The sequence below is a fragment of the Eptesicus fuscus genome, chromosome 7 (genome assembly GCF_027574615.1).
Source record: "Eptesicus fuscus isolate TK198812 chromosome 7, DD_ASM_mEF_20220401, whole genome shotgun sequence".
Classification (NCBI taxonomy): Eukaryota; Metazoa; Chordata; class Mammalia; order Chiroptera; family Vespertilionidae; genus Eptesicus; species Eptesicus fuscus.
In genome coordinates, this window is record NC_072479.1 from 3,997,470 (window position 1) to 4,019,242 (window position 21,773).

Sequence of the window (21,773 nt, forward strand, 5' to 3'; positions counted from 1 at the left end):
TCCAGGGGCACACGGCCTCACCCGGACCCGGGATCCGGCTTCACCCGGAGCCAGAGGAGCGTGGCCTCACCTGGACCCAGGGGCGTGTGGCCTCACCCGGACCCAGGGACACATGGCCTCTCCCAGACCCAGGGGCGCGTGGCCTCACCCGGAGCTAGGTGCGCGAGGCCTCACCCGGACCTGGGACCCAGCCTCACCCGGATCCAGGGACACATGGCCTCACCTGGACCCAGGGGCACGTGGCCTCTCCCAGACCCGGGGGCACGTGGCCTCACCCAGACCTGGGTGCGCGAGGCCTCTCCCGGACCCAGGGGCGCGTGGCCTCACCCGGACCCGGGACTCAGCCTCACCCGGATCCAGGGACACATTCAATTGGTTATCTTGACAAGTCACTCTGAGTCAGTAACTGAAGTTCAAATCCTTATCTATGAGGTACACACGCTTCAGGGCAGTGGGGAATGTGTCCTTAATATCATACTTTAAGTTTCAAGGGAAGTTAATTTAAACATTTTAAAATCTTCTTAACATTTTTAGGCATTTTTAAACATTTCTATATATAACTACAACAGGAAGGGAGAGGGAGAGAGATAGAAACATCAATGATGGTCTGCCCCCTATTGGGGATTGAGCCCACAACCTGGGCATGCGCCCTGACCAGGAATCGAACCATTACCTCCTTGTTCATAGGTTGATGCTCAGCTACTGAGCCACACCGGCTGGGCCATTCTCTCTTTAAAGAATGCTCTTTGGGTCAGTTTTTCGTTGAGCCTGGAGGGCATGCAGGCTTTTGCCTTTACAATCTATGGGCCTCAGTGCTCGTGTTGTGGCAGTTAATTTGAATAGGACACAGGCATTGTCTCACTCATTGTTCTTACCAAGTGTTATCATCTGCTCCTTAGAGGGAGGGTGTAGAAGATTAAATGACTTGCCCAAGGTCACCCAGATAAGCAAATTGAGCTAGATACTTTGCTGGCTGCTAAGGGCCCTGTCAGTGGTTGGTCTTGAATTTATTTTCTGAATGCAACAACAACAGTATACAGTGAATTGGGTTGGTATAATCACTGTTGGAAAATGCTGAAGTCGTTGCTGATCTATGCTTACAGCTTTAATTTGTTCTTAGTCTGGTCACAATGCACTCTAAGAAAACACCCACCTAGCCCTAGCCGGTTTGGCCCAGTGGATGGAGCCTCGGCCTGTGGACTGAGGGGTCCCAGGTTCAATTCCAGTCAAGGGCATGTGCTCGGGTTGCGGGCTTGATCCCATTGTGGGGCATGCAGGAGGCAGCCGATCAGTGATTCTCTCTCATCATTGATGTTTCTACTGGTATCTCTCTCTCCCCCTCCCTTCCTCTCTGAAATCAATAAAAACATATTTAAAAAAAAAAGAAAACACCCACCTGTCTTTATAAGTGTCAATTTCTACAAGAAAGATATTTTTACTTTGATATTTAGGAAAAAATGGTGACAAGAAGACGTGTTTATAAACAATCAAGGAAGTAGTTACCTTGAAAGTCTCCTGATACCTTGTGCTGGAACTATTTTCAATTGCAATGTGGGACATCTTCGATGTGATAATTTTCTGATATCTTTCAGGAAATGTGGGAGGGTTTTACAAGGAAAACTTTCCGAAGAGATAGAACAACCACAGCTTTAGGTGGGTGAGAGGTTGGTGAAGCCCCAGGATAAAGGACAGTGGTATGAACCAGACATTGATTGCTTATGTAGGGGTGGGAACATCCAGCCCGTGGCTGTATAAGCCCATGAAATCACTTGGTCTGGCCCCGTCAAGGCATCAGTGTAACCGGACAATCAGTGGATCCGTGCTGCCTGTCACTACTTGAGCCAGTTAAGCAGAGAGAGGGTTGAATCCTTTATTCGAGTTTATTCCAATACTGCTGGAGTGTGGGAGAGCAGCAGGTCATCCACACAAACCTGCTCTGCAGCCCCCAGAAGCCAGCTGCTTATATAGGGTAGGACAGAGATTACCTGGGGAAATATGGATTATAGGTACGGGGAAGTGTGGATTACAGGCATGGGGAAGTAGACTGTACAGGCTGGGTGGGACTCCATTGTTTGGACAACAAGTTTAATCTTTCCATGATAATAGGCAGGTCTTTTTTTTTTTTTTTTTTTTTTTTAAATATATTTTATTGATTTTTCACAGAGAGGAAGAGAGAGGGATAGAGAGTTAGAAACATCGATCAGCTGCCTCCTGCACACCCGCCACTGGGGATGTGCCCGCAACCAAGGTACATGCCCCTGACTGGAATCGAACCCGGGACCCCTGAGTCCGCAGGCCGACGCTCTATCCACTGAGCCAGACCGGCCCTGGCAATAGGCAGGTCTTGAATGAGAATGGACCACATTCCAAGGTTGACTCCCAGGTCCAAAGTTGACTCCCACGTCCCGGGGGCATACTACTTCCAGCCAAGTTAGAATGTCCTTTCTTTAACCAGAATAAAGCAATCATGGTTAATCCAGTTAACTGTCATGATATTTTGAGTTTAATTTTTTTAAAAATATATTTTATTGATTTTTTACAGAGAGGAAGAGAGAGGGATAGAGAGTTAGAAACATCGATGAGAGAGAAACATCGATCAGCTGCCTCCTGCACACCCCCTACTGGGGATGTGCCCGCAACCAAGGTACATGCCCTTGACTGGAATCGAACCCGGGACTTTTGAGTCCGCAGGCCGACGCTCTATCCACTGAGCCAAACCGGTTTCGGCTTGAGTTTAATTTAAAAAGGTCCACCACTTGCGTCTATAGATGCTTATGGTGTACAAATGGTTAATAGAGCGTGATTAATATTTCCCATAACCGTAGCTAGTCCTCAGTATTATATTTTTACCCCTAACATTAGGGTTGAGAATTAAATGTTCGATCAAATATTTAGGCCCTTGAATTATGTTATAAATATCCAGATGGCCTTTGGCAGAAAAAAAGATTCCCCACTCCTGATTTATTAGGAACAAGCCAGAAATTCAAGACCCTGTGTAAGAAAGTTTTGCTCCAATACTTAAGCTGTGGATTTAGAAATAAAATATATAACAATGAGTATTCTTGCCTTGAGTTGAGTATTTATTAGTATCAGTTTGTGGTGATTGGCTTTATTGTAGATTATATAGTCCACAAAACATCTTGGGACAACCCTGGATAACATGTGCTCTAACCAGAATCAAACAGCTTTATAATTTCTGAGAGGTGATGGTGATACGGAATTTTTGGACTGGAACCCGGATTCTTTGTCCGCCGGAGTCGAAGAATGAATCCACAGACAGAAGGTGGTATAGCAAAGGTGGAAATTTATTGAAGAACAAGTACAGACTCCCATGTGGGGAAAGGGAAAGATTCTCACAGCACAGACTCCCATGTGGGGAGGGGAAAGAGTCCCACAGACTTCCTGTTTCCATGGTTTATAAAGGCTGCAGTCCCTGTGTCCTGATATCCCCTCTGATTGGTCAGTATTCCCTTTCCAATTGGTTACTATAGTAACTCCTGAGGCCCTCCTCCCTCATTGTCCTTCCTCTCATTCTTTCTGGGCTTTCTTCCTCTTTTTTATTTTGTAAATAGAGACCTCTTGACTTTTCCAGTTCCCTTATCTTGGGTAGATGTAGCTGTTGCCTTGTGTTATGGAGGTGTACCTGTTGCTGCCTCCTTGTCTTATGGAAATGTAGCTGCACCTGGCTTCCTTGTGTTTTGGAAATGTACCTTCTCCCAGTCTGTAGCCCTGTGTTTTTTTCATGGACCCCAGTTCTAAAAATTCCCTAAGCCTGCCTATATGCCCCTAAAATTCCTGTTTCAGTGGTTTCTTTCTTGATCTTTCCAAGTTGAATATTTTCAAGATAATTGTCCATTTCTGAGAAGTGTTATGTGAAAACCACAAATGAGCATTGTCTTCCCATTTTCTTTTTCAGATAGTGATGATCTTCAAATTGAAGGCTCTGAAAACTTTTGGTTCTCTATAGGAACTGCAAAAAATTGAAGGAAAGAAAATGTTTAAAAGGCAATTGTTTTGAAACTATGTTTACAACTAACTGATACTGTTCAGTTTTTTAAAATAAAACCCTTTCAGAAGATTGTATTTATGGTAAGAAAAAATTAGACTTAAAATGAGGCCAAAGACTTTTCCTGCTACGACTTACTCTGGAAACAGTCGGCAACGACTGCAGGAGATTCGTGAGGGGCTGAAGCAGCCCTCGAAGTCTTCCACTCACGGGCCACCTGTGGGACCAAGCGACACTGCCCTAGACACCAACGTCCTGGGGGGCAAGGATATTGCCCGGCAGCAGCAGCCAAGAACTGCCCCAAAGTTTGGCCCGTACCAGAAGGCCCTGAGGGAGATCCGATACTCCTTGTTGCCCTTCGCCAACGAATCGGGTCCCCCGGCCTCTGCAGAAGTGAACCGACAGATGCTGCAGGAGCTGGTGAACGCTGGCTGTGACCAGGTGGGTGAGCTCCCAGGCCCTGGTGCCATCACAGTAAGGGTTCCCCATAAAGGTGGTTTCAGTGGTTCACTATTCAGAGAAGGGTTTCCAGGTTAGACCCTTTCTCTCCAAAAGGGTCTTTTTTTTTTTTCAAAAGGATCTTTTTAGCTGCTTTTTCTATTCAGGCAAAATCCAGAATTTTCTGAATTGGGCCAACGTGTTTGTCTTGTTTCGTCCTTGAGAAAGGCTCTCACATGGAGCTCTTTCTTTGGGGTTTAGTTGGGCTTATTCTAAACTGTCATAGGGAAGAGGAGAATGGTTTTCTTTATCTTGTTTTTGGTTTGTGCAAAAGGGGAAGCTTGATTAACACAAATTGGCAATCCTTGACTGTTTTCCGCTATTTAAAAAACAGTTGATATGCCATTATAGGAGACGCAACTATATTACATCTAACTTTGCATATTAAGAAACTAGAGGCCCAGTGCACGAATTCGTGCACGGTTGGGGTACAGACGGCCCGGCCCCAATCGGGGTGGATCGGGGCGATGCCTGTCAGGAGGAGGAGATGGTGGGAGGTTGGCAGGCCAGCCCGCCCCATTGGGGTCTGATCAGGGCTGGGCCAGCTGGGGGGAGGGGGCCACAGGTGATTGGCTGATGGGCCCCGCCCCCAAATGGGGTGAGGGTTTCATCGGGGGTCAGCTGCCAGGGTGAGGGGCTGTGGGAGGTTGGCTGGCCAGTCCCACCTCCGATTGGTGTGGGGGTGGCCAATCAGGGTGGAGCTGGCTGGGGGAAGAGGCAGCAGGTCGATCGGGGTGGTGGGGGCCCATCGGGGGTGGGGCTTGGCAGGGGGAAGGGCTGCAGGAGGTTGGCCAGCCTGTCCTACCCCCAGATCAGGCCAGTTTGCTGGCCGCAGTGGGCATCATAGTGACCAGTTGTTCTCGTCGTTATGACATTCTGGTTGCTGGCTTTTTATATATATATAGACTAGAAGCCCGATGCATGAAGGTTCGTGCTAGAATGGGCTATCCTTTCCCTGGCTGCTGGCACCAACTTTCCACTCCGGCCCAGCCCCTTTCTGCTCAGGCCCCGGAGGCGCCTCTTTTCATTCCAGCCCTGCTTTCTCACACTGCCCAGAGGCCCTGAGAGACTGGGGGTGGGGCAGAACACCTGCATTGGCGATGTAGCAAGCGTTCCACCCCCATCACTCAGCACCTGTGTATGCAAATTAACCGACATATTTGTTTGGTTAATTTGCATATCACTCCTGATTGGCTGGTGGCGTAGCGGAGGTACGGTCAATTTACATGTCTGTCTATTATTAGGTAAGATGAGAAAGACTAGAGAAATCTTTGAAATGTTGGCAACACAGGCTGCTTTCTCAGTTGCTTAAGAGTAGAGACACATTAGTGGAGGTGGTACTGATCATGCATAAATAACAATTTATAGCTATACCTTTATGATCCTGTTAGCAGTTCACAAAGCTAAATAAAACCCAGGTTGAAGGGCAGGGCCATATAACATGGAACCAGTGCTTACTTCAGCAGCACGTATACTAAAATTGGAACAAAACAGAGAAGATTAGCATGGCCCCTGCACAAGGATGACATGCAAATTCGTGAAGTGTTCCATTTTTTTCTTTTTCTTTTTCTTTTAAATATATTTTTATTGATTTTAGAGAGGAAGGGGAGAGGGAGAGAGATAAGAACCATCAGTGATGAGAGAGAATCATTGATTGGCTGCCTCCTGCATGCCCCCTTCTGGGGAGAGAGCCTGCAACCCAGGCATGTGCCCCGGCCAGGAATCAAACAGAGACCTGGTTCACAGGTCAACGCTTAAGCACTGAGCCATGCCGGTGGGCAGAAGTGTTCCATATTTTTATTGGTGATTACAAAGTAGTCAAGGGGTTGTAAAGTCTAGCATAGGGAATAGGTACCAGGTGGGTACTAGAAATATTCTTGGGGAGGGATGGACACTTTCTAAAGTATATGATTGTCTAACCCAGGGGTCCTCAAACTTTTTAAACAGGGGCCAGTTCACTGACCCTCAGACCGTTGGAGGGCCAGACTATAGTTTAAAAAAAACTGAACAAATTCCTATGCACACTGCACATATCTTATTTTGAAGTAAAAAGAACAAAGCGGCAAAAATCCCCGCCATGTGGCCCGCGGGCCGTAGTTTGAGGACGCCTGGTCTAACCATTATACTGTGCAACTGAAACTAATACAAAATAATATTGAAAGTAAGCTGTAATTGAAAAATAAAAATAAAACACACACGCAAATAAAATGGAACCAGTGTTGAGCCAAGGTAAAAAATGTAATTAGTAAAATGTAACTAGTAAAAATGTAGTTCCTTTATAAAATGACTACTAAAAGCAAGTCCTTAATTACCATCTGTCATCTGAAAAGTCACAGTTGCACAGAAATGGAAATAACTTTGGTATTTTTGCTGCCTTGGAAAATTATGATTTCATGGTCTAAGCACATCAGGATGGCTTCAGCACTTTTGGTTTCTTAGAAATATTCTAAGTATGCACTCCTGGCATCACAGTCACAGGAAAAGGCTAACAGTGCCCTCTGTTATGTCCCAAAGTAATCTCAATCCTCCTATTGTAGTTTATTACTATAGAATTTACCTAGAGAATTTACATTTCTCTGATGTTATGTTCATGAAATGAACCACGTATTTTGTAGGGCCTTCTTTGACACTTTGGGATATACTGTGACTAACTTGTGTATAGAGAGCATTGTTATGTTGAAAGTTGCTTTTATGAAACACAGGGTCTGTTGCACATGCATACATACAAACACACTTTTCCATTTTATTTGGACTAAGACTTATTAAATATATTTGAGTGTTTATAGATGAGTATTTTTTTTGTTACAATGAAATTTATATAAGAAAATGACTTATTTATGACTCCTAAGAAATAGCTCAGGGACTTTTACCCAGCAAATTACACCTATGTAACTAGCAGGTATGGGTATATTTTTAAATAACAATTTCTGGAGAAGTAGAGGACTTTAAGGATTTTCTGTGTAATGGCATAATGTAGAAGTCAAATGGTACAATGTTCATAAATGTTTTGTACATAAATTACTAAAGTCATGAAATTTTTTTTTTAATATATTTTATTGATTTTTACAAAGAGGAAGGGAGAGGGATAGAGAGCTAGAAACATCGATGAGAGAGAAACATCGATCAGCCGCCTCCTACACACCTCCTACTGGGGATGTGCCCACAACCAAGGTACATGCCCTTGACCGGAATCGAACCTGGGACCCTTCAGTCCGCAGGCTGACGCTCTATCCACTGAGCCAAACCGGCTAGGGCGAAGACATGAAAATTTTTATGGGGAAAAGAAACAAGGCCAATAGACTAATATTCCTTAAGGAAGGAGCTGCTATTTAAATATAGATGTAAGGAAGTGGAAAGATAAGTATTTAGAGTGTCATTGGACACTTTAATTACTGGAATAAATAATAACTTCTATTTAGCTTTTACTTTTTATTTTATTTACTAGGGGCCCAGTGCACGAATTCGTGCACGTTGAAAGGAACTATGGGCCGCGAGGCTTTGGTAGGCACAGGGGCAGGTCTCGGCCCATCCTCCGTGCTCCCTCCTGGCCCCCCTCCCCCGCCGCGGCCCCCGGTCCTCTGTCTGCTGGCAGCCCCGCTCCTGACGCCACCGCCACCGCCCCCACGTGCTGACGGCACTGGCCCCTCTTGCACCCACTGATGGCGATTGGAGTGATTGGGGCCGGCGCCAGCAGCCGGTGCGAGCAGGGCTGCTGCTGGCAGCAGGTGCGAGCGCCAGGCAGGACCGTGGCACGCAGGAGCAAAGAATTTTCAGTAAGCACCAGAGGTTCGCCCTGATGACGGCGACCAGCGCCCCGCCTTGGTCTGGCACCCCCGCTCACCTGCTCCACCATCCCACCATGGCCAATGCCTGACATGTTCCGCACATGCCCCCTGGGGGTCAGCGCACGTCATAGCGACTGGTTATTCAGTTGTTCCGCCATTCAGTTTGCATATTAGCCTTCTATTATATAGGATTTTTATTAATTTTAGAGAGAGGAAGGGAGAGAGGGAAACATACATTTGTTGTTCCACGTTATTTATGTACCAGAGGCCCAGTGCACGAATTTGTGCACAGGTGGGGTCCCTTGGCCTGGCCGGCTATCAAGGCCTATCGGGGGCCAGCCGGCCAGGGGGAGGGACCCCGGGAGGTTGGCCGGCTGTCACCCTTATCGGGGCCTATGGAGGGGGGCAGCTGGCCGGGGGAAGGGACCGTGGGAGGTTGGCTGGCCAACCCCCCGATCGAGGCCATCTGGGGGGTTGGCTGGCCAGGCCAAGAGGCTGTGGGAGCTTGGCTTACGGGGGTGGGGAGGGGCCATGGGAGGTTGGCCAGGTGGCAGGGGGGGAGGGGCTGCGGGAGGTTGGCTGTGGGAGCGCACTGACCACCAGGGGGCAGCTCCTGCATTGAGCATCTGCCCCCTGGTGGTCAGTGCGCGTCATAATGACTGATCGACTGTTCGTTCCTGTCGTTCATTCATAACAGTCGCTTAGGTTTTTATATATATAGATTCATTGGTTTCTTCTTGTATGTGCCCTGACTGGGAATTGAACCCAAAACCTTGGTATATCGGGATGGTGCTCCAGCCCACTGAACTACCTGTCCAGGGCAGCTTTGACTTTTTAAAGCATTTAGTTTCACTTTTTCTGTTCATCTTTATGGTCTCAAATTACCAGGTTTTCCCCCTTTCTTCCTGACAAAGTTTTAAAATCACTTGTTTGATTTTGCAGTGATGTTAAAATATGTAACATTCCTCCTCCTCAGAAGCATGTTACTTATTGCGGGGGCCTGAAGCGGCGGGGGCCAAACATGGCGGGGATCTCCCTTTTCCGCGTCCCGCACGGAAAGAGAGATGAACGAACCGGTTCTAAGTGGAGGCGGCTAGGGATTGAGAAATAATAGAAATAAAGAAAACAAGACACAGAAATAGATTCATGAAGCTGGGGCTGGGTGGGACGCCATCTTTTCTCTCTGATGGAGAGGCTGCATGACGAGGACCCTGAGCCACCCAGCAGGTTTATTTTATATCCCAAAACTCCAGGAAGTAACACCAAAACTTAGGATCACAGGAGCTTATTTGCATTCTTAACTAGGCCCAGCATTACTGGATTTACATATCTAGACCCGCCCCTGCTGACACCTGGGCTGCTATGAAGTCAGAACTGGTTAACATGTCCAGCCTCATTGGGGAAGCATGTTCCCAGGGCGTGACTCGGCCTAAGCCCTGAGTTCGGCTGACAATAATTAAGGAAATGCCCAGGTGCCTCCCAGGCGGCCCTCTACAACTTGTGTTCTCAGTGCATGGTTGGGGGCTAACAGGTATGAGGGTGCTCACTGCACTCGGACTACAGTGTGTGCAGTGAAGGTGGGGCTTGGGAGAGCCAGGAGCTAATTCAGTGGCTCTCAGACCCTTAGAATAACAAAGCAATTTACCCTGTATGTCCCCTGAAGGAAGACAGATGAGAGATTTCCTTCAGTCAGGTGCACTAGGAAATGCTTTAAACAGTTGCTATGTGCTTTTTCTCTTTGGACAACCTGCATCCTGACCTCCCTGAACTTCCCTCAATGATCTGCGTGAAGAGTGCTAAGTCTGGAACTTTTGCAGAGTATTTAGGGCCCTGGCCTGACACGCTACATTTCTTTGGTCTAGAATTTCTCTGTTAGTCTAATTTTCCTAATTCTGATTTAATATTGTATGTGTTTAAGTGATTTAAATCTCTAGTGGAGTGAGGTTAGGAAGAAATGTAAACAAACAAACTGATTTATTATAACATGCAACAGAAGGAAAAAGTCAATGGTCAGGATGTGCATTTAAAGGCAGGTTTCCTGAGAACAATGGTCATAGCACCGAGTAAGTTAGGGTGATCTGGTTAGTAGGAAAAGGGGGTGAATTCTTTGCATTCTCAAGCTAAAAGGTGCTGAAAGTCAAGCTTCTCAATTTTCCTATATAATAAAACCCTAATATGCAAATCGACCGAATGGCAGAATGATCACCAGGGCGCAGCCGCTCAACTCAGAAGCTGCCCCCTGGTGATCAGTGCACTCCCTCAGGGGGAGCGCTGCTCAGCCAGAAGCCGGGCTCACGGCTGGCAAATGCAGCAGCAGTGGCGGGAGCCTCTCCCACCTCCGAGGAAGCGCTAAGGACCCCTCAGGGGATGTCCGACTGCTGGCTTAGGCCCGCTCCCCCGAGGGGTCCTGGACTGCGAGAGGGCACAGGCTGGGCTGAGGGACCCCTCCGCCCCCAGTGCACGAATGTCGTGCGCTGGGCCTCTAGTCCTATATGGTATTCCTCAACCTTTTGCCAAATGAGGGAGACCTGCAGAAGGGTGAGGTCTGCTGGGCCCTCAGATCCCCCACCCCATGCATGGTGTTTGAATAGCCCTCGGGCCAAGTGCTGTTGTGGTTCTGAGTACTGGCCTCACTGAAACCATACAGCAGTGGTTTGACATGGACTCCAGTGGTCCTCTCAGCATTTCAGAGGCAACTATGGCTTGGTTTCAGGGATCACATAGGTAGCTGGAGCTCTGCCCTGCCCCCATTGTTACTGATCTGTGTCCCCAGCAAGTGCTGGTTTCATGTGATTGTTTCACACATGTAATAGGAAGGATAGCAGTGCTCCCTTAGTGTGGCCCATGCATGCTGCTTGTCTCCTCACTGTGGACTACTACGGCCATTGTCAGTGCTTTGTTTGCTGATGTGTGTCCCATCCCTGGTGGGTTATTATCTGGGACTTCTTTATGTCTAGCTCTGGCCCCCTGCAGTCCACCAGGCTGGTCCTTCCTAGGGAGCCCTCTCACTTTTTCCCTGTGCCCTATGGCCTGGCCTGCTCCCAGGCACTCTCCCAAAGGCTTCTTGTGGGGTACTTTTGACATCTTGTTTTTTTGGCTGGTTATGTTGCTTCCCACCTTCCTGTGTCTGGATTTGGCCATCTGTTGTGGTTCAACTCAAATTCTTATTACCACAGGTTCTTCTTGATTCTTCCAGCTGCATATGAGCTGCTCCTTCCACACAGTCATTTATTTCTAACTCCAAAGGGGCCCTTGTTGGCAGAGTACTGTGCCCCTGTGCCCTGCCCACTCTCCTGTTGTGCAGTGCTGGGGGTGGGGGTGGGGGCAAGTGCCTCTGAGATGTGCTCAGTCAGAGGTGAAAAGAGAGCTTTGCAAAGATGCTCCCATGGACCAACCCTCGGAGAATCCTCAGCTCACTCGTCAGATGCTGGCATGGACAGAAACATGACTTTGCATCATTTACTTTGTTTAGCTCTAACAATGTGCACTATCAGGAACGCTCTAGAGATGCCGTGAGAAAGGCTAACACTGAGCCATTCTTCCTTTATCTCAATGACAAGATCCTGCCTCAGGATTACTTCACTGTAATATAAGTATTTTGCTAATGAAAAAGATGAAGTCATTCCTCTTGGACAGGAATGACTTTTCAGTGTTACTGAACACCCATTGCTGCCCTGAATATTAATAAGAGGAGAAGGAAAAAAGAAACACTTCAGCTTAGGAATGTCAGTAATGTCACAGGAAATTGTATTACAATAGATTTTGGGTGTAGCAGTTCCTTGCCTCCCCTCCCCTCCTTTTTTTGACTTTCAACTTAAATTTGGCCCTGCCAAAAAATAAACTGTATACCTTTACTAGTAAAGGTAGGATTTAAAATTACTTTGACAAAACACACACAAGTCATACCTTTCTACCATACTCCCCCACCCGCTTCTCTCTAATTATTAAAGTAACTAGAGGCCTGCTGCACGAAATTCGTGCACTGACGGGGAGAGGTGTCCCTCAGCCCAGCCTGCACCCTCTCCAATCTGGGACCCCATGGGGGATGTCTGACTGCTGGTTTAGGACATTCCTCTCACAATCCAGGACTGCTGGCTCCTAACTGCTCACCTGCCTGCCTGCCTGATTGCCCCTAACCATTTCTGCCTGCCAGCCTGATCACCCCCTAACCGCTCCCCTGCTGGCCTGATTAACACCTAACTGCTCCCCTGCCAGCCCGATCATCCTCAACTGCCTTCCCCTGCCGTCCTGGTCGCCCCCAACTGCCCTCCCCTGCCGGCCTGATCTCGCCCCCAACTGCCCTCCCCTGCCAGCCTGATCTCACCTCCAACTGCCCTCCCCTACCAGCCTGATCTCGCCCCCAACTGCCCTCCCCTGCCGGCCTGATTGCCCCCAATTGCCCTCTGCTGGCCTGATCTTGCTCCCAACTGCCCTCCTCTGCTGGCCAATTTGGTTCTGATTGGTCGGTTTCTATGCCAGTCAGCATCAAAAGCTCCGCCTCCTAGGCAGCCATTGGCTCCTCACAGTTGACCCAAATTTGGTTCTGATTGGTCGGTTTCTATGCCAGTCAGCATCTCTGGGCCTATCATCGGGGCCTGATCAGAAAGGCGGGGCTGATCCGCAGCCCAGGTGGAGGCCTGGAGAGAAATGGAGGTGTGGCTGCTGACCAGGCCCGGAAAGAAAGAGAGAGGCAAGTGCTGATCAACAGCTGCCACAGAGGCTATGGATCAGACCCTGCTTCTCTCTTCAGGCTTCTCTCTGGGCCTGATTCGCAGCCCCCTCAGCAGTCAGTGCTGGGTCACCATGCCTGTAGCCATAGTAGTCAATGCTGGGTCACCACAGCAACCCAGCTCTGACTGCAGAACTGACTTCTGGTTGGTCAAGCCTCCCGGTCATTGCAGATGTGACAGGCCAAGGGTTTTTATATATTAGGGTATGTGTTATTGTATAAATTTGGAAAATACAGAAAAGTATAAAAAGAGAATAAAAATTGCCTATAATTCTGTTAGCTCAGGTATGACCACATTTTGGTGTAAAAGAGGCCAAAATTTTTTCTAATGAAAGGAAATTAAAGAAAGTGAGGAGGAATGTACCAGTGGTGACAGGTGGAAAAGAGTTTATCACAAAACAATATATACAATATGATCCCAATTCTTCTGTTGCAAAATATCCATATGTGTATTTCATTATCTAAGTTACCACCAAACCCCGTCAGTGCGCTTCCAGAGTGTGTCTGGCACCTGTGCACCTCCCTTTGTCCCACCACCACACCTCCACCTTCACTCATCCAGATGGCAGTGTCTCCTGACTGTTCTTCCCGCCCTTGTCCCCATCTGGTCCCTGCACAGAGCCCTCCAAGTGATCATCCTGAAATGGAAAAGATTTTGTCATTTCCCTTCTGGAAACCCTTCCCACTGTACTTGGGATGAATTCTTGGTTGGGCAGGTAGAGTCCTCCTGCAACCTCTGGTCACATCATTTTTCCTGCAGTTGGTGCTCTGACATATCTAGCTTTACTGCCTTTTCACAGACTTTCTACACTGGCCCCTGTCTGTGTAATGCCTATTCTTCCTCAAAGGCTTGTCTTGATGTTGTGGACTCAGAAGGCCTTTCTGATCCCTGAGACTAAAACAGATCCCTCTGTTTTATCCTCCCTCATTACATTGTAAATTTCTCTTTAGAGCATTTATCAGATTTTGTTACTAAGTAGTGATTTTGTTTAATATCTATCTCAATTTTTTTTTTAAATATATTTTATTGATATTTTACAGAGAGGAAGGGAGAGGGAGAGAGATATAAACATCGATCAGCTGCCTCCTGCACACCTCTTACTGGGGATGTGCCCGCAACCAAGATACATGCACTTGAACAGAATCGAACCTGGGACCTTTGAGTCCACAGGCTGACGCTCTATCCACTGAGCCAAATCAGTTAGGGCTCAACTTTTAGATTTCAAGCTCCATGAGGCAGTGGCTTGGTTCTGGTCACCATTCTCTAGGACCTTAAACTTCTCAAAAAGATCTGATAAATAAGGGAATGGATAAACATTTTGTTATAAATATTTTCATTAAAAAATATTTTTATTTATTTATTTTTTAGAGATAGAGGGAAGGGACAGAGGGAAGAAGGGTGAGCGGGGAGAGGAGAGAGAGACACACAGACATCTATTTATTGTTCCACTTATGTATGCATTCATTGGTTCTTGTCTGTGCCCTGACTGGGGATTGAACCTGCAACCTTGATATATGGGGTCTAAGCTCTAATCAACAGAGCTACCCAGCCAGGGCTAAATATATATATATATTTTTAATCTTTATTGTTGAAAATATTACATATGTCCTCCTATCTCCCCCATTGACCCCACTAACCTGCCACTGCCCCCCCCCCCCCCCCAGGCCTTCACCACCCTATTGTCTGTGTCCATGGGTTATGCAAATAGGTATACCAGGTCTTTGGTTGATTACCTCCCACCCACCCACCCTCCCCCTTTTCTCCAAGATTCCACACTCTGTTCTATGCTTCTGTGTCTCTGGATCCACTCCATTCATTATTTGTTAATTAGAGTCCACATATGAGTGAGATCAAGTGATGGACTTATTTCATTTAGCATGATACTCTCCAGGTCCCTCCATGGTATCTCAAAGGGTAAGAGATTCTTTTTTTTTCTTTTCTTTTTAAATATATTTTATTGATTTTTTACAGAGAAGAGAGAGGGATAGAGAGTTAGAAACATTGATGAGAGAGAAACATCAATCAGCTGCCTCCTGCACACCCCCTACTGGGGATGTGCCCACAACCAAGGTACATGCCCTTGACTGGAATCAAACCTGGGACGCTTGAGTCTGCAGGCTGATGCTCTATCCACTGAACCAAACCGGTTAGGGCGAGATTCTTCTTTTTTAATGCTGCATAGTATTCCATGATATAAATGTACCACAGCTTTTTTATCTACACGTCTATTGATAGGCACTTGGGCTGTTTCCAAATCTTAGCTATTGTAAATTGTGGTGCTATGAACATAGAGGTGCATACATTCTTTCTGATTGATGTTTCGGGTTTCTTAGTATATATTCCTAGAAGTAGGATCACTGGGTCACATGGCAGTTCCATATTTAATTATTTGAGGAAACTCCATACTGTTTTCCATAATGGCTGCACCAGTCTGCATTCCCACCAGCAGTGCAAGAGGGTTCCCTTTTCCCCACATCCTCACCAGCACTTGTCATTGGTTGATTTGTTGATGTTAGCCATTCTGACTGGTGTGAGGTGACACCTCTTTGTCGTTTTAATTTGCATCTCTCTAATGATCAGTGACTTTGAGAATTTTTTTCATATGTCTCTTGCCCATCTATATGTTCACTTTGGAGAAGTGTCTATTTAGGTCCTTTAATCATTTTTAATTGGATTGTTTGTCTTCCTTTTGTTAAGTTGTATGAGTTCCTTATATATTTTGGCTATTAACCCTTTATCAGATGTATCATTGTCAAATATGTTTTCCCATACATTGGGCTCCATTTTGGTTTTGTTGATGCTTTCTTTTGTGGCTTTTTCTTTTTTTGTAGTTCCATTTGTTTATTTTCTCCTTAGTTTCCTTTGCCTAGTACAGTGGTTCTCAACCTTTCTAATGCCGTGACCCTTTAATACAGTTCCTCATGTTGTGGTGACCCCCAAACATAAAATGATTTTCATTGCTACTTCATAACTATAATTTTGCTACTGTTAATGAATTGTAATGTAAATATCTGTGTTTTCCAATGGTCTTAGGCGACCCTGCTAGCTGTTCTCAACCTGTCGTGACCCACAGGTTGAGAACCGCTGCTGTAGAGCCTAAGACCGTCGGAAAACACAGATATTTACATTACGATTCATTAACAGTAGCAAAATTACAGTTATGAAGTAGCAATGAAAATCATTTTATGTTTGGGGGTCACCACAACATGAGGAACTGTATTAAAGGGTTGTGGCATTAGAAAGGTTGAGAACCACTGCCCTAGTAGATGTATCCTTAAACATATTGGTATGAGAGATGTCTGAGATTTTGCTACCTAGGCTTTCTTCTAGGATTTTTATGCTTTCCCGACTTACATTTAAATTTAAGTCGTTTTTACATTTTGAGTTTATTCTTGTGAATGGTGTAAGTTGGTCTAGTTTCATTTTTTTGCATGTATCTATTCAATTTTCCCAACACCATTTATTGAAGAGACCATCTTGAATCCATTGTATGCTCTCGCCTCCTTTGTCAAATATTAACCCTTTGCACTCACTTGCTTTTTTCTCGATTCCTTTATTCTACTCGGATTTAATTTTTTAAATACCCCAGATTTTACAAAGCGCGGCAGTAGAATAAAAAACTGGAGTTTCTTTTCATACAAACTTATTTATTTGGATTTTTTTATATTTCAAATTATTGATACATTCAAAGAGTATAAAAAGAGCTGCTACTGATGCTAACCATGTCGAGTCACACTCGACATCCGAGTGTAAAAGGCTAATTGAGCGTAATAGCTTGGGTCAATTTCTGGGTCTCTGTTCTGTTCCGTTGAACTATATGCCTGTTCTTGTGCCAGTGCCAGGCTGTTTTGATTATAGTGGCTTTGTAGTATAACTTGAAATCTGGTATTGTGAGTCCTCCAACTTTGATCTTCTTTCTCAAGAGTGCTGCAGTTATTCAGGGTCTTTTTTGGTTCCATATAAATTTTTGTAGTATTTATTCTAAATCTGTGAAATATGCTGTTGGTATATTTTTTTAAATATATATATATATATATATATATATATATATATATATTTTTTTTTTTTTTTTAAATATATTTTATTGATTTTATACAGAGAGGAAGGGAGAGAGAGAGTTAGAAACATAGATCAGCTGCCTCCTGCATGCCCCCTACTGGGGATGTGCCCGCAACCAACGTACGTGCCCTTGACCCGAATTGAACCTGGGACCCTTCATCCACAGGCCGATGCTCTATCCACTGAGCCAAACCGGTTTCGGCTGGTATTTTAAAAGAGATTGCATTGAATTTGTAGATTGCCTTGGGTAGTACGGGCATTTTAATGATGTTGATTCTACCAATCCATGAACACGGTATATTCTTCCAATTGTTTATGTATTCCACTGTCTCTTTTTTTCAGTGTCCTGTAGTTTTCCCGCATACAAGTCTTTTACTTCCTTTTTAAGCTTATTCCTAAGTATCTTAACCCTTTGCACTCGCTTGCTTTTTTTCTCGGTTCCTTTATTCTAATGCTAACCGTGTTGAGTCACACTCGACATCCTAGTGCAAAAGGTTAATTTTTTTTTGGTGTAATGGAAAATGGGATTGTTTGTTTGGTTTCTCTTTCTGAGAAATCATTATCCTATATAATAAAGAGCTAATATGCTAATTAGACTGGACAGCGGAATGACTTTCTGGAATGACCTTCTGGAACAACCAGCAGGTGGGGGGCAGGGTTGCGAGGCGGCCTCAGCTGCCACCACTCTCTGCAGGGCAATCGATGCGGGGAGGGGGCTTAGCAATCAGGGCTGCTAGGGCCTATGCTTGCACAAATTTTGTGCATCGGGCCTCTAGTTGCTGTATAAAAAAGCCATCCATTTTTGGGTGTTAATTTTGTATCCTGCTACATTGCCAGATTCCTTTATTAAATCTAGTCGTTTTTTGATGGAGTCTTTAGCATTTTCTGTGTATAATATCATGTCATCTATGAACAATGAGAGTTTTACTTCTTCCTTTCCCATTTGGATGCCTTTTATTTCTCCTTGTCTGATTGTTGTGGCTAGGACATCTCTTACTGTCCTATATAATAAAAGGCTAATATGCACGGCAGAACAACCGGTCGCTATGATGTGCACTGACCACCAGGGGGCGTGCATGGAACATGGTGGGAGTTGGCCGCAGCGGGATGGTGGAACAGGTGAATGGGGGCGCCAGACCAAGGCGGAGTGCCAGTCGCTGTCATCGGGGCAAGCCTCTGGTGGTTACTGAAAATTCTTTGCTCCCGTGCACCGCGGTCCTGCCTACCGCTTGCACCTGCTTCCAGCGATGGTACTGCTCGCACCCGCTGCTGTCACCGGAGCTGCCACTCATACCCACCACTGGCGCCAGCCCTGCTTGCACCCACAGAGGGCACCCGCCACTGGTCCCAATCACTCGGCACCGTCAGTAGGTGTGAGCAGTGGCTGCCGGCCCCGATTACTCCTGAGGGCTTCTCCACCTCCCCCTGCTCCTGAGGGCCGATAGGGGCAGCAGCCGCCGCTCACACCCACTGACAGTGTCGGCCCCGCTCGCACCTGCTGCTGGTGCCAGTCTCAATCGCTCTGCACCATCAGCAGGTGAGAGCGGGGCCGGTGCTGTCAGCACGTTGGAGTGGCAGCTGCGGGAGCGGGGCTGAAGGCAGACAGGGCACCGGGGCTGCAGCGGGAGGGGCTGGGCAGGGGCATGGAGGATGGGCTGAGACCCACCCCTGTACCCACCGCAGCCTCACGGCCCATAGTTCCTTTCGAGGTGCACAAATTTGTGCACTGGGCCCCTAGTGTTGAATAAGAGTGGTGAAAGCAGGCATCCCTGTCTTGTTCCTGTTCTCAGGGGAAATGGTTTTAGTTTTTGCCCATTGAGTATGATGTTGGCTGTAGGCTTGTCATATATGGCCTTAATCATGTTGATGTATATTCCCTCCATTCCCACTTTGGTGAGAGTTTTTATCAAAACTGGGTGTTGGATTTTGTCAAATGCTTTTTCTGCATCGTTTGATATGATCATGTGATTTTTGTCTTTCAGTTTGTTTATGTGATGTATCACATTTATTGATTTGTGAATATTGTACCAGCCTTGCATCCCTGGAATAAATACCATTTGGTCATGGTTTATGATCTTTTTAATATACTAGAGACCCGATGCATGAAATTCGTGCAAGGGGCTCGACCCTCACAGACCCGGCTGGCTCTCACAGCCCCGGCTTCGTGCAGAGGTTTGTCTGGACGGTCATTCGAATGACTGTCTGGACAGTCGTTCTGTTCGGTCTAATTAGCATATTAGCTCTTTATTATATAGGATTGTTGGATCCGATTTGCTAATATTTTGTTGAAGATTTTAATGTCTATGTTCTTTGGAGTGTCTTTATCTGGTTTTAGAATTAGGATAATGCTAGCCTCATAAAAAGAGCTTAGAAGTGTTCCTTTCTCTTGGATTTTTTTGGAATAGTTTGAGGAGTATAGGTGTTAATTCTTTGAATGTTTTGTAAAATCCCCTTGTGAAGCCATCTGGACCAGGGTTTTTGTTTGCTGGGAGTTTGTTTTTTTTAATTACTGCTTCTATTTCATCAGTTGTTAGTGGCCTATTCAGGTTTTCTGTTTCTTCCTGATTCAGTTTTGGGAGATTGTATTTTTCTAGGAATTTGTCCATTTCATCGACACTGTCCAGATTGTTCGCATATAGTTGTTTATAGCATTTTCTTACAATCCTTTGTATTTCTGTGGTGTCAGTGGTTACTTCACCTTTGTTTCTGATTTTATTTATTTGGGTCTTTATTTCTTGATGACGGTGGTTAATGGTTCGTCAATCTTGTTTACCTTTCAAGAAACCAGTTCTTGGTTTCACTGATCTTTTGCATTTTTTTAGTCTCTATGTCCTTTATTTCAGCTCTAATCTTTATTATTGCCTTCTTTCCACTTACTCTGGGCTTTTCTTGTTCTATTTCTAGTTCTTTAAGTTGTAGGGTTAAATAATTTATTATTAATTTTATTATTTTTTGAAGTAGTTCTGTAGTGCTATGAACTTTCCTCTCAGGACTGCTTTTGCTGTGTCCTAGTGATTTGGGGTTGTTGTGTGTTCATTTTCATTTGTCCAGTAATTTAAAAATTTTTTTCTTGATCTCATTGGTAACCCCTTCATTTTTTAATAACATGCTATTTAGCCTCCATGTATTTGAATGTTTTGGGGCATTTTTATTGTAGTTGATTTCTAATTTCATTCCACTGTGATCTGAGAAGATGCTTGATATGATTTCAGTCTTGTACTTGTAGAGGCTTGTTTTGTGACCTAACATGTAGTCTATCTTTGTGAATGACCCATGAGCACTTGAGAAGAATGTATATTCTAAGGCTTTGGGGTGAAATATTCTATAAATGTCAGTTAAGTCCATCTGATCCAGTGTGTCCTTTAGAATCACTGTTTCCTTGTTAATTTTTTATCTGGAAGATCTATGCAGTGAGGTCAGGGGTGTTAAAGTCCCCTACCATGACCATATTGCTGTTGACCTTTCCCTAAAAGTCCTCTAGAAGTTTTTTTATATATTCCGGTGCTCCTATATTGGGTGCATATGTGTTTACCTGCATTATATCCTCTTGTTGGATCGATCCCTTTAGTATTACGTAATGACCTTGGTTGTCTCTTGTGATGGCCTTCATTTTGAAGTCTATTTTGTCAGGTATGAGTATTGCTACCCCACCACATTTCTTCGTTTCCATTTGCATGGTAAATTTTTTCCCATCCCTTTCACTCTCATCCTGTGCCAGTCTTTTGTTCTGTGGTGGTGTCTTGTAGCTAGCATATAGTTGGGTCATGTTTTTGTATCCATTCATCTACCTTATGTCTTTTGATTGGAGCATTTAATCCATTTGCATTTAAGTTTATTGATAGGTGCTTATTTATTGTCATTTTAATTCTGTATGCCTAGGTTTCTCTCTCTAGTTCTTCTCATTACAGCATCTCTTGTAATGCTGGCTTGATGGTGATGAACTCCTTTAGCCTTATTTTTGTCTGGAAAGCCTTTTATTTCACCGTCTATTTTGAATGATAGCCTTGCTGGATATAGTAATCTTGGTTTCAAACCCTTGCTCTCCATTATTTTGAGTACTTCATGCCATTCCCTTTTTGCTGGTAGAGTTTCTGATGAGAGATCAAATGACAGCCTTATAGGAGCTTCTTTTGAAGTAACAGTTTTCTTTTCACTTGCTGCCTTTCAGATTATCTCTTTGTCTTTAATTTTTGGCATTTTAATTATGATGTGTCTGGGCATTGGCCTGTTTGTGTTCCTCTTTCTTGGGACTCTCTGTGCTTCCTGAACTTGTCTGATTTTTTCCTTCACCAGGTTGGGGAAGTTTTCTGCCATTATTTCCTCAAACACATTTTCTATTCCTTGCTCCCTTAGCCAGTTCACTGCCATGTGTCTAAAATGGAAACCATCCCCACATGCCATGATATTTTGAATTTAATTTAAAAAATCAATTTGCGCCCAAACCGGTTTGGCTCAGTGGATAGAGCATCAGCCTGCGGACTGAAATGTCCCAGGTTCGATTCCGGTCAAGGGCATGTACCTTGGTTGTGGGCACATCCCCAGTAGGGGGTGTGCAAGAGGCAGCTAATCGATGTTTCTCTCTCATCGATGTTTCTAACTATCCCTTTCCCTTCCTCTCTGTAAAATATCAATAAAATATATATTTTTAAAAATCAATTTGCAATGAATATTATAAAAATAAATATATTACTCACA

General features: G+C 45.1%; 1 protein-coding gene and 1 non-coding gene across 5 annotated transcripts in view; both read left to right on the forward strand.

Moving 5' to 3' along the window:
- The window catches only part of LATS2 (large tumor suppressor kinase 2), an 88,021-nt gene that overhangs the window by 18,464 nt on the left and 47,784 nt on the right, over positions 1-21,773 (forward strand). For all 4 annotated transcript variants that reach the window (XM_054718688.1, XM_054718690.1, XM_054718689.1 and 1 more), the window contains exon 2: positions 3,917-4,447. In XM_054718688.1, coding sequence (XP_054574663.1) covers positions 4,112-4,447 — 336 coding nt within the window. In that variant the 5' untranslated portion in view covers positions 3,917-4,111. The remainder of the gene's footprint in view (positions 1-3,916; positions 4,448-21,773) is intronic.
- Positions 5,955-6,061, forward strand: LOC114228537 (U6 spliceosomal RNA). Its single transcript, XR_003614691.2, has one exon. It is a non-coding gene; the product is annotated as a U6 spliceosomal RNA (small nuclear RNA).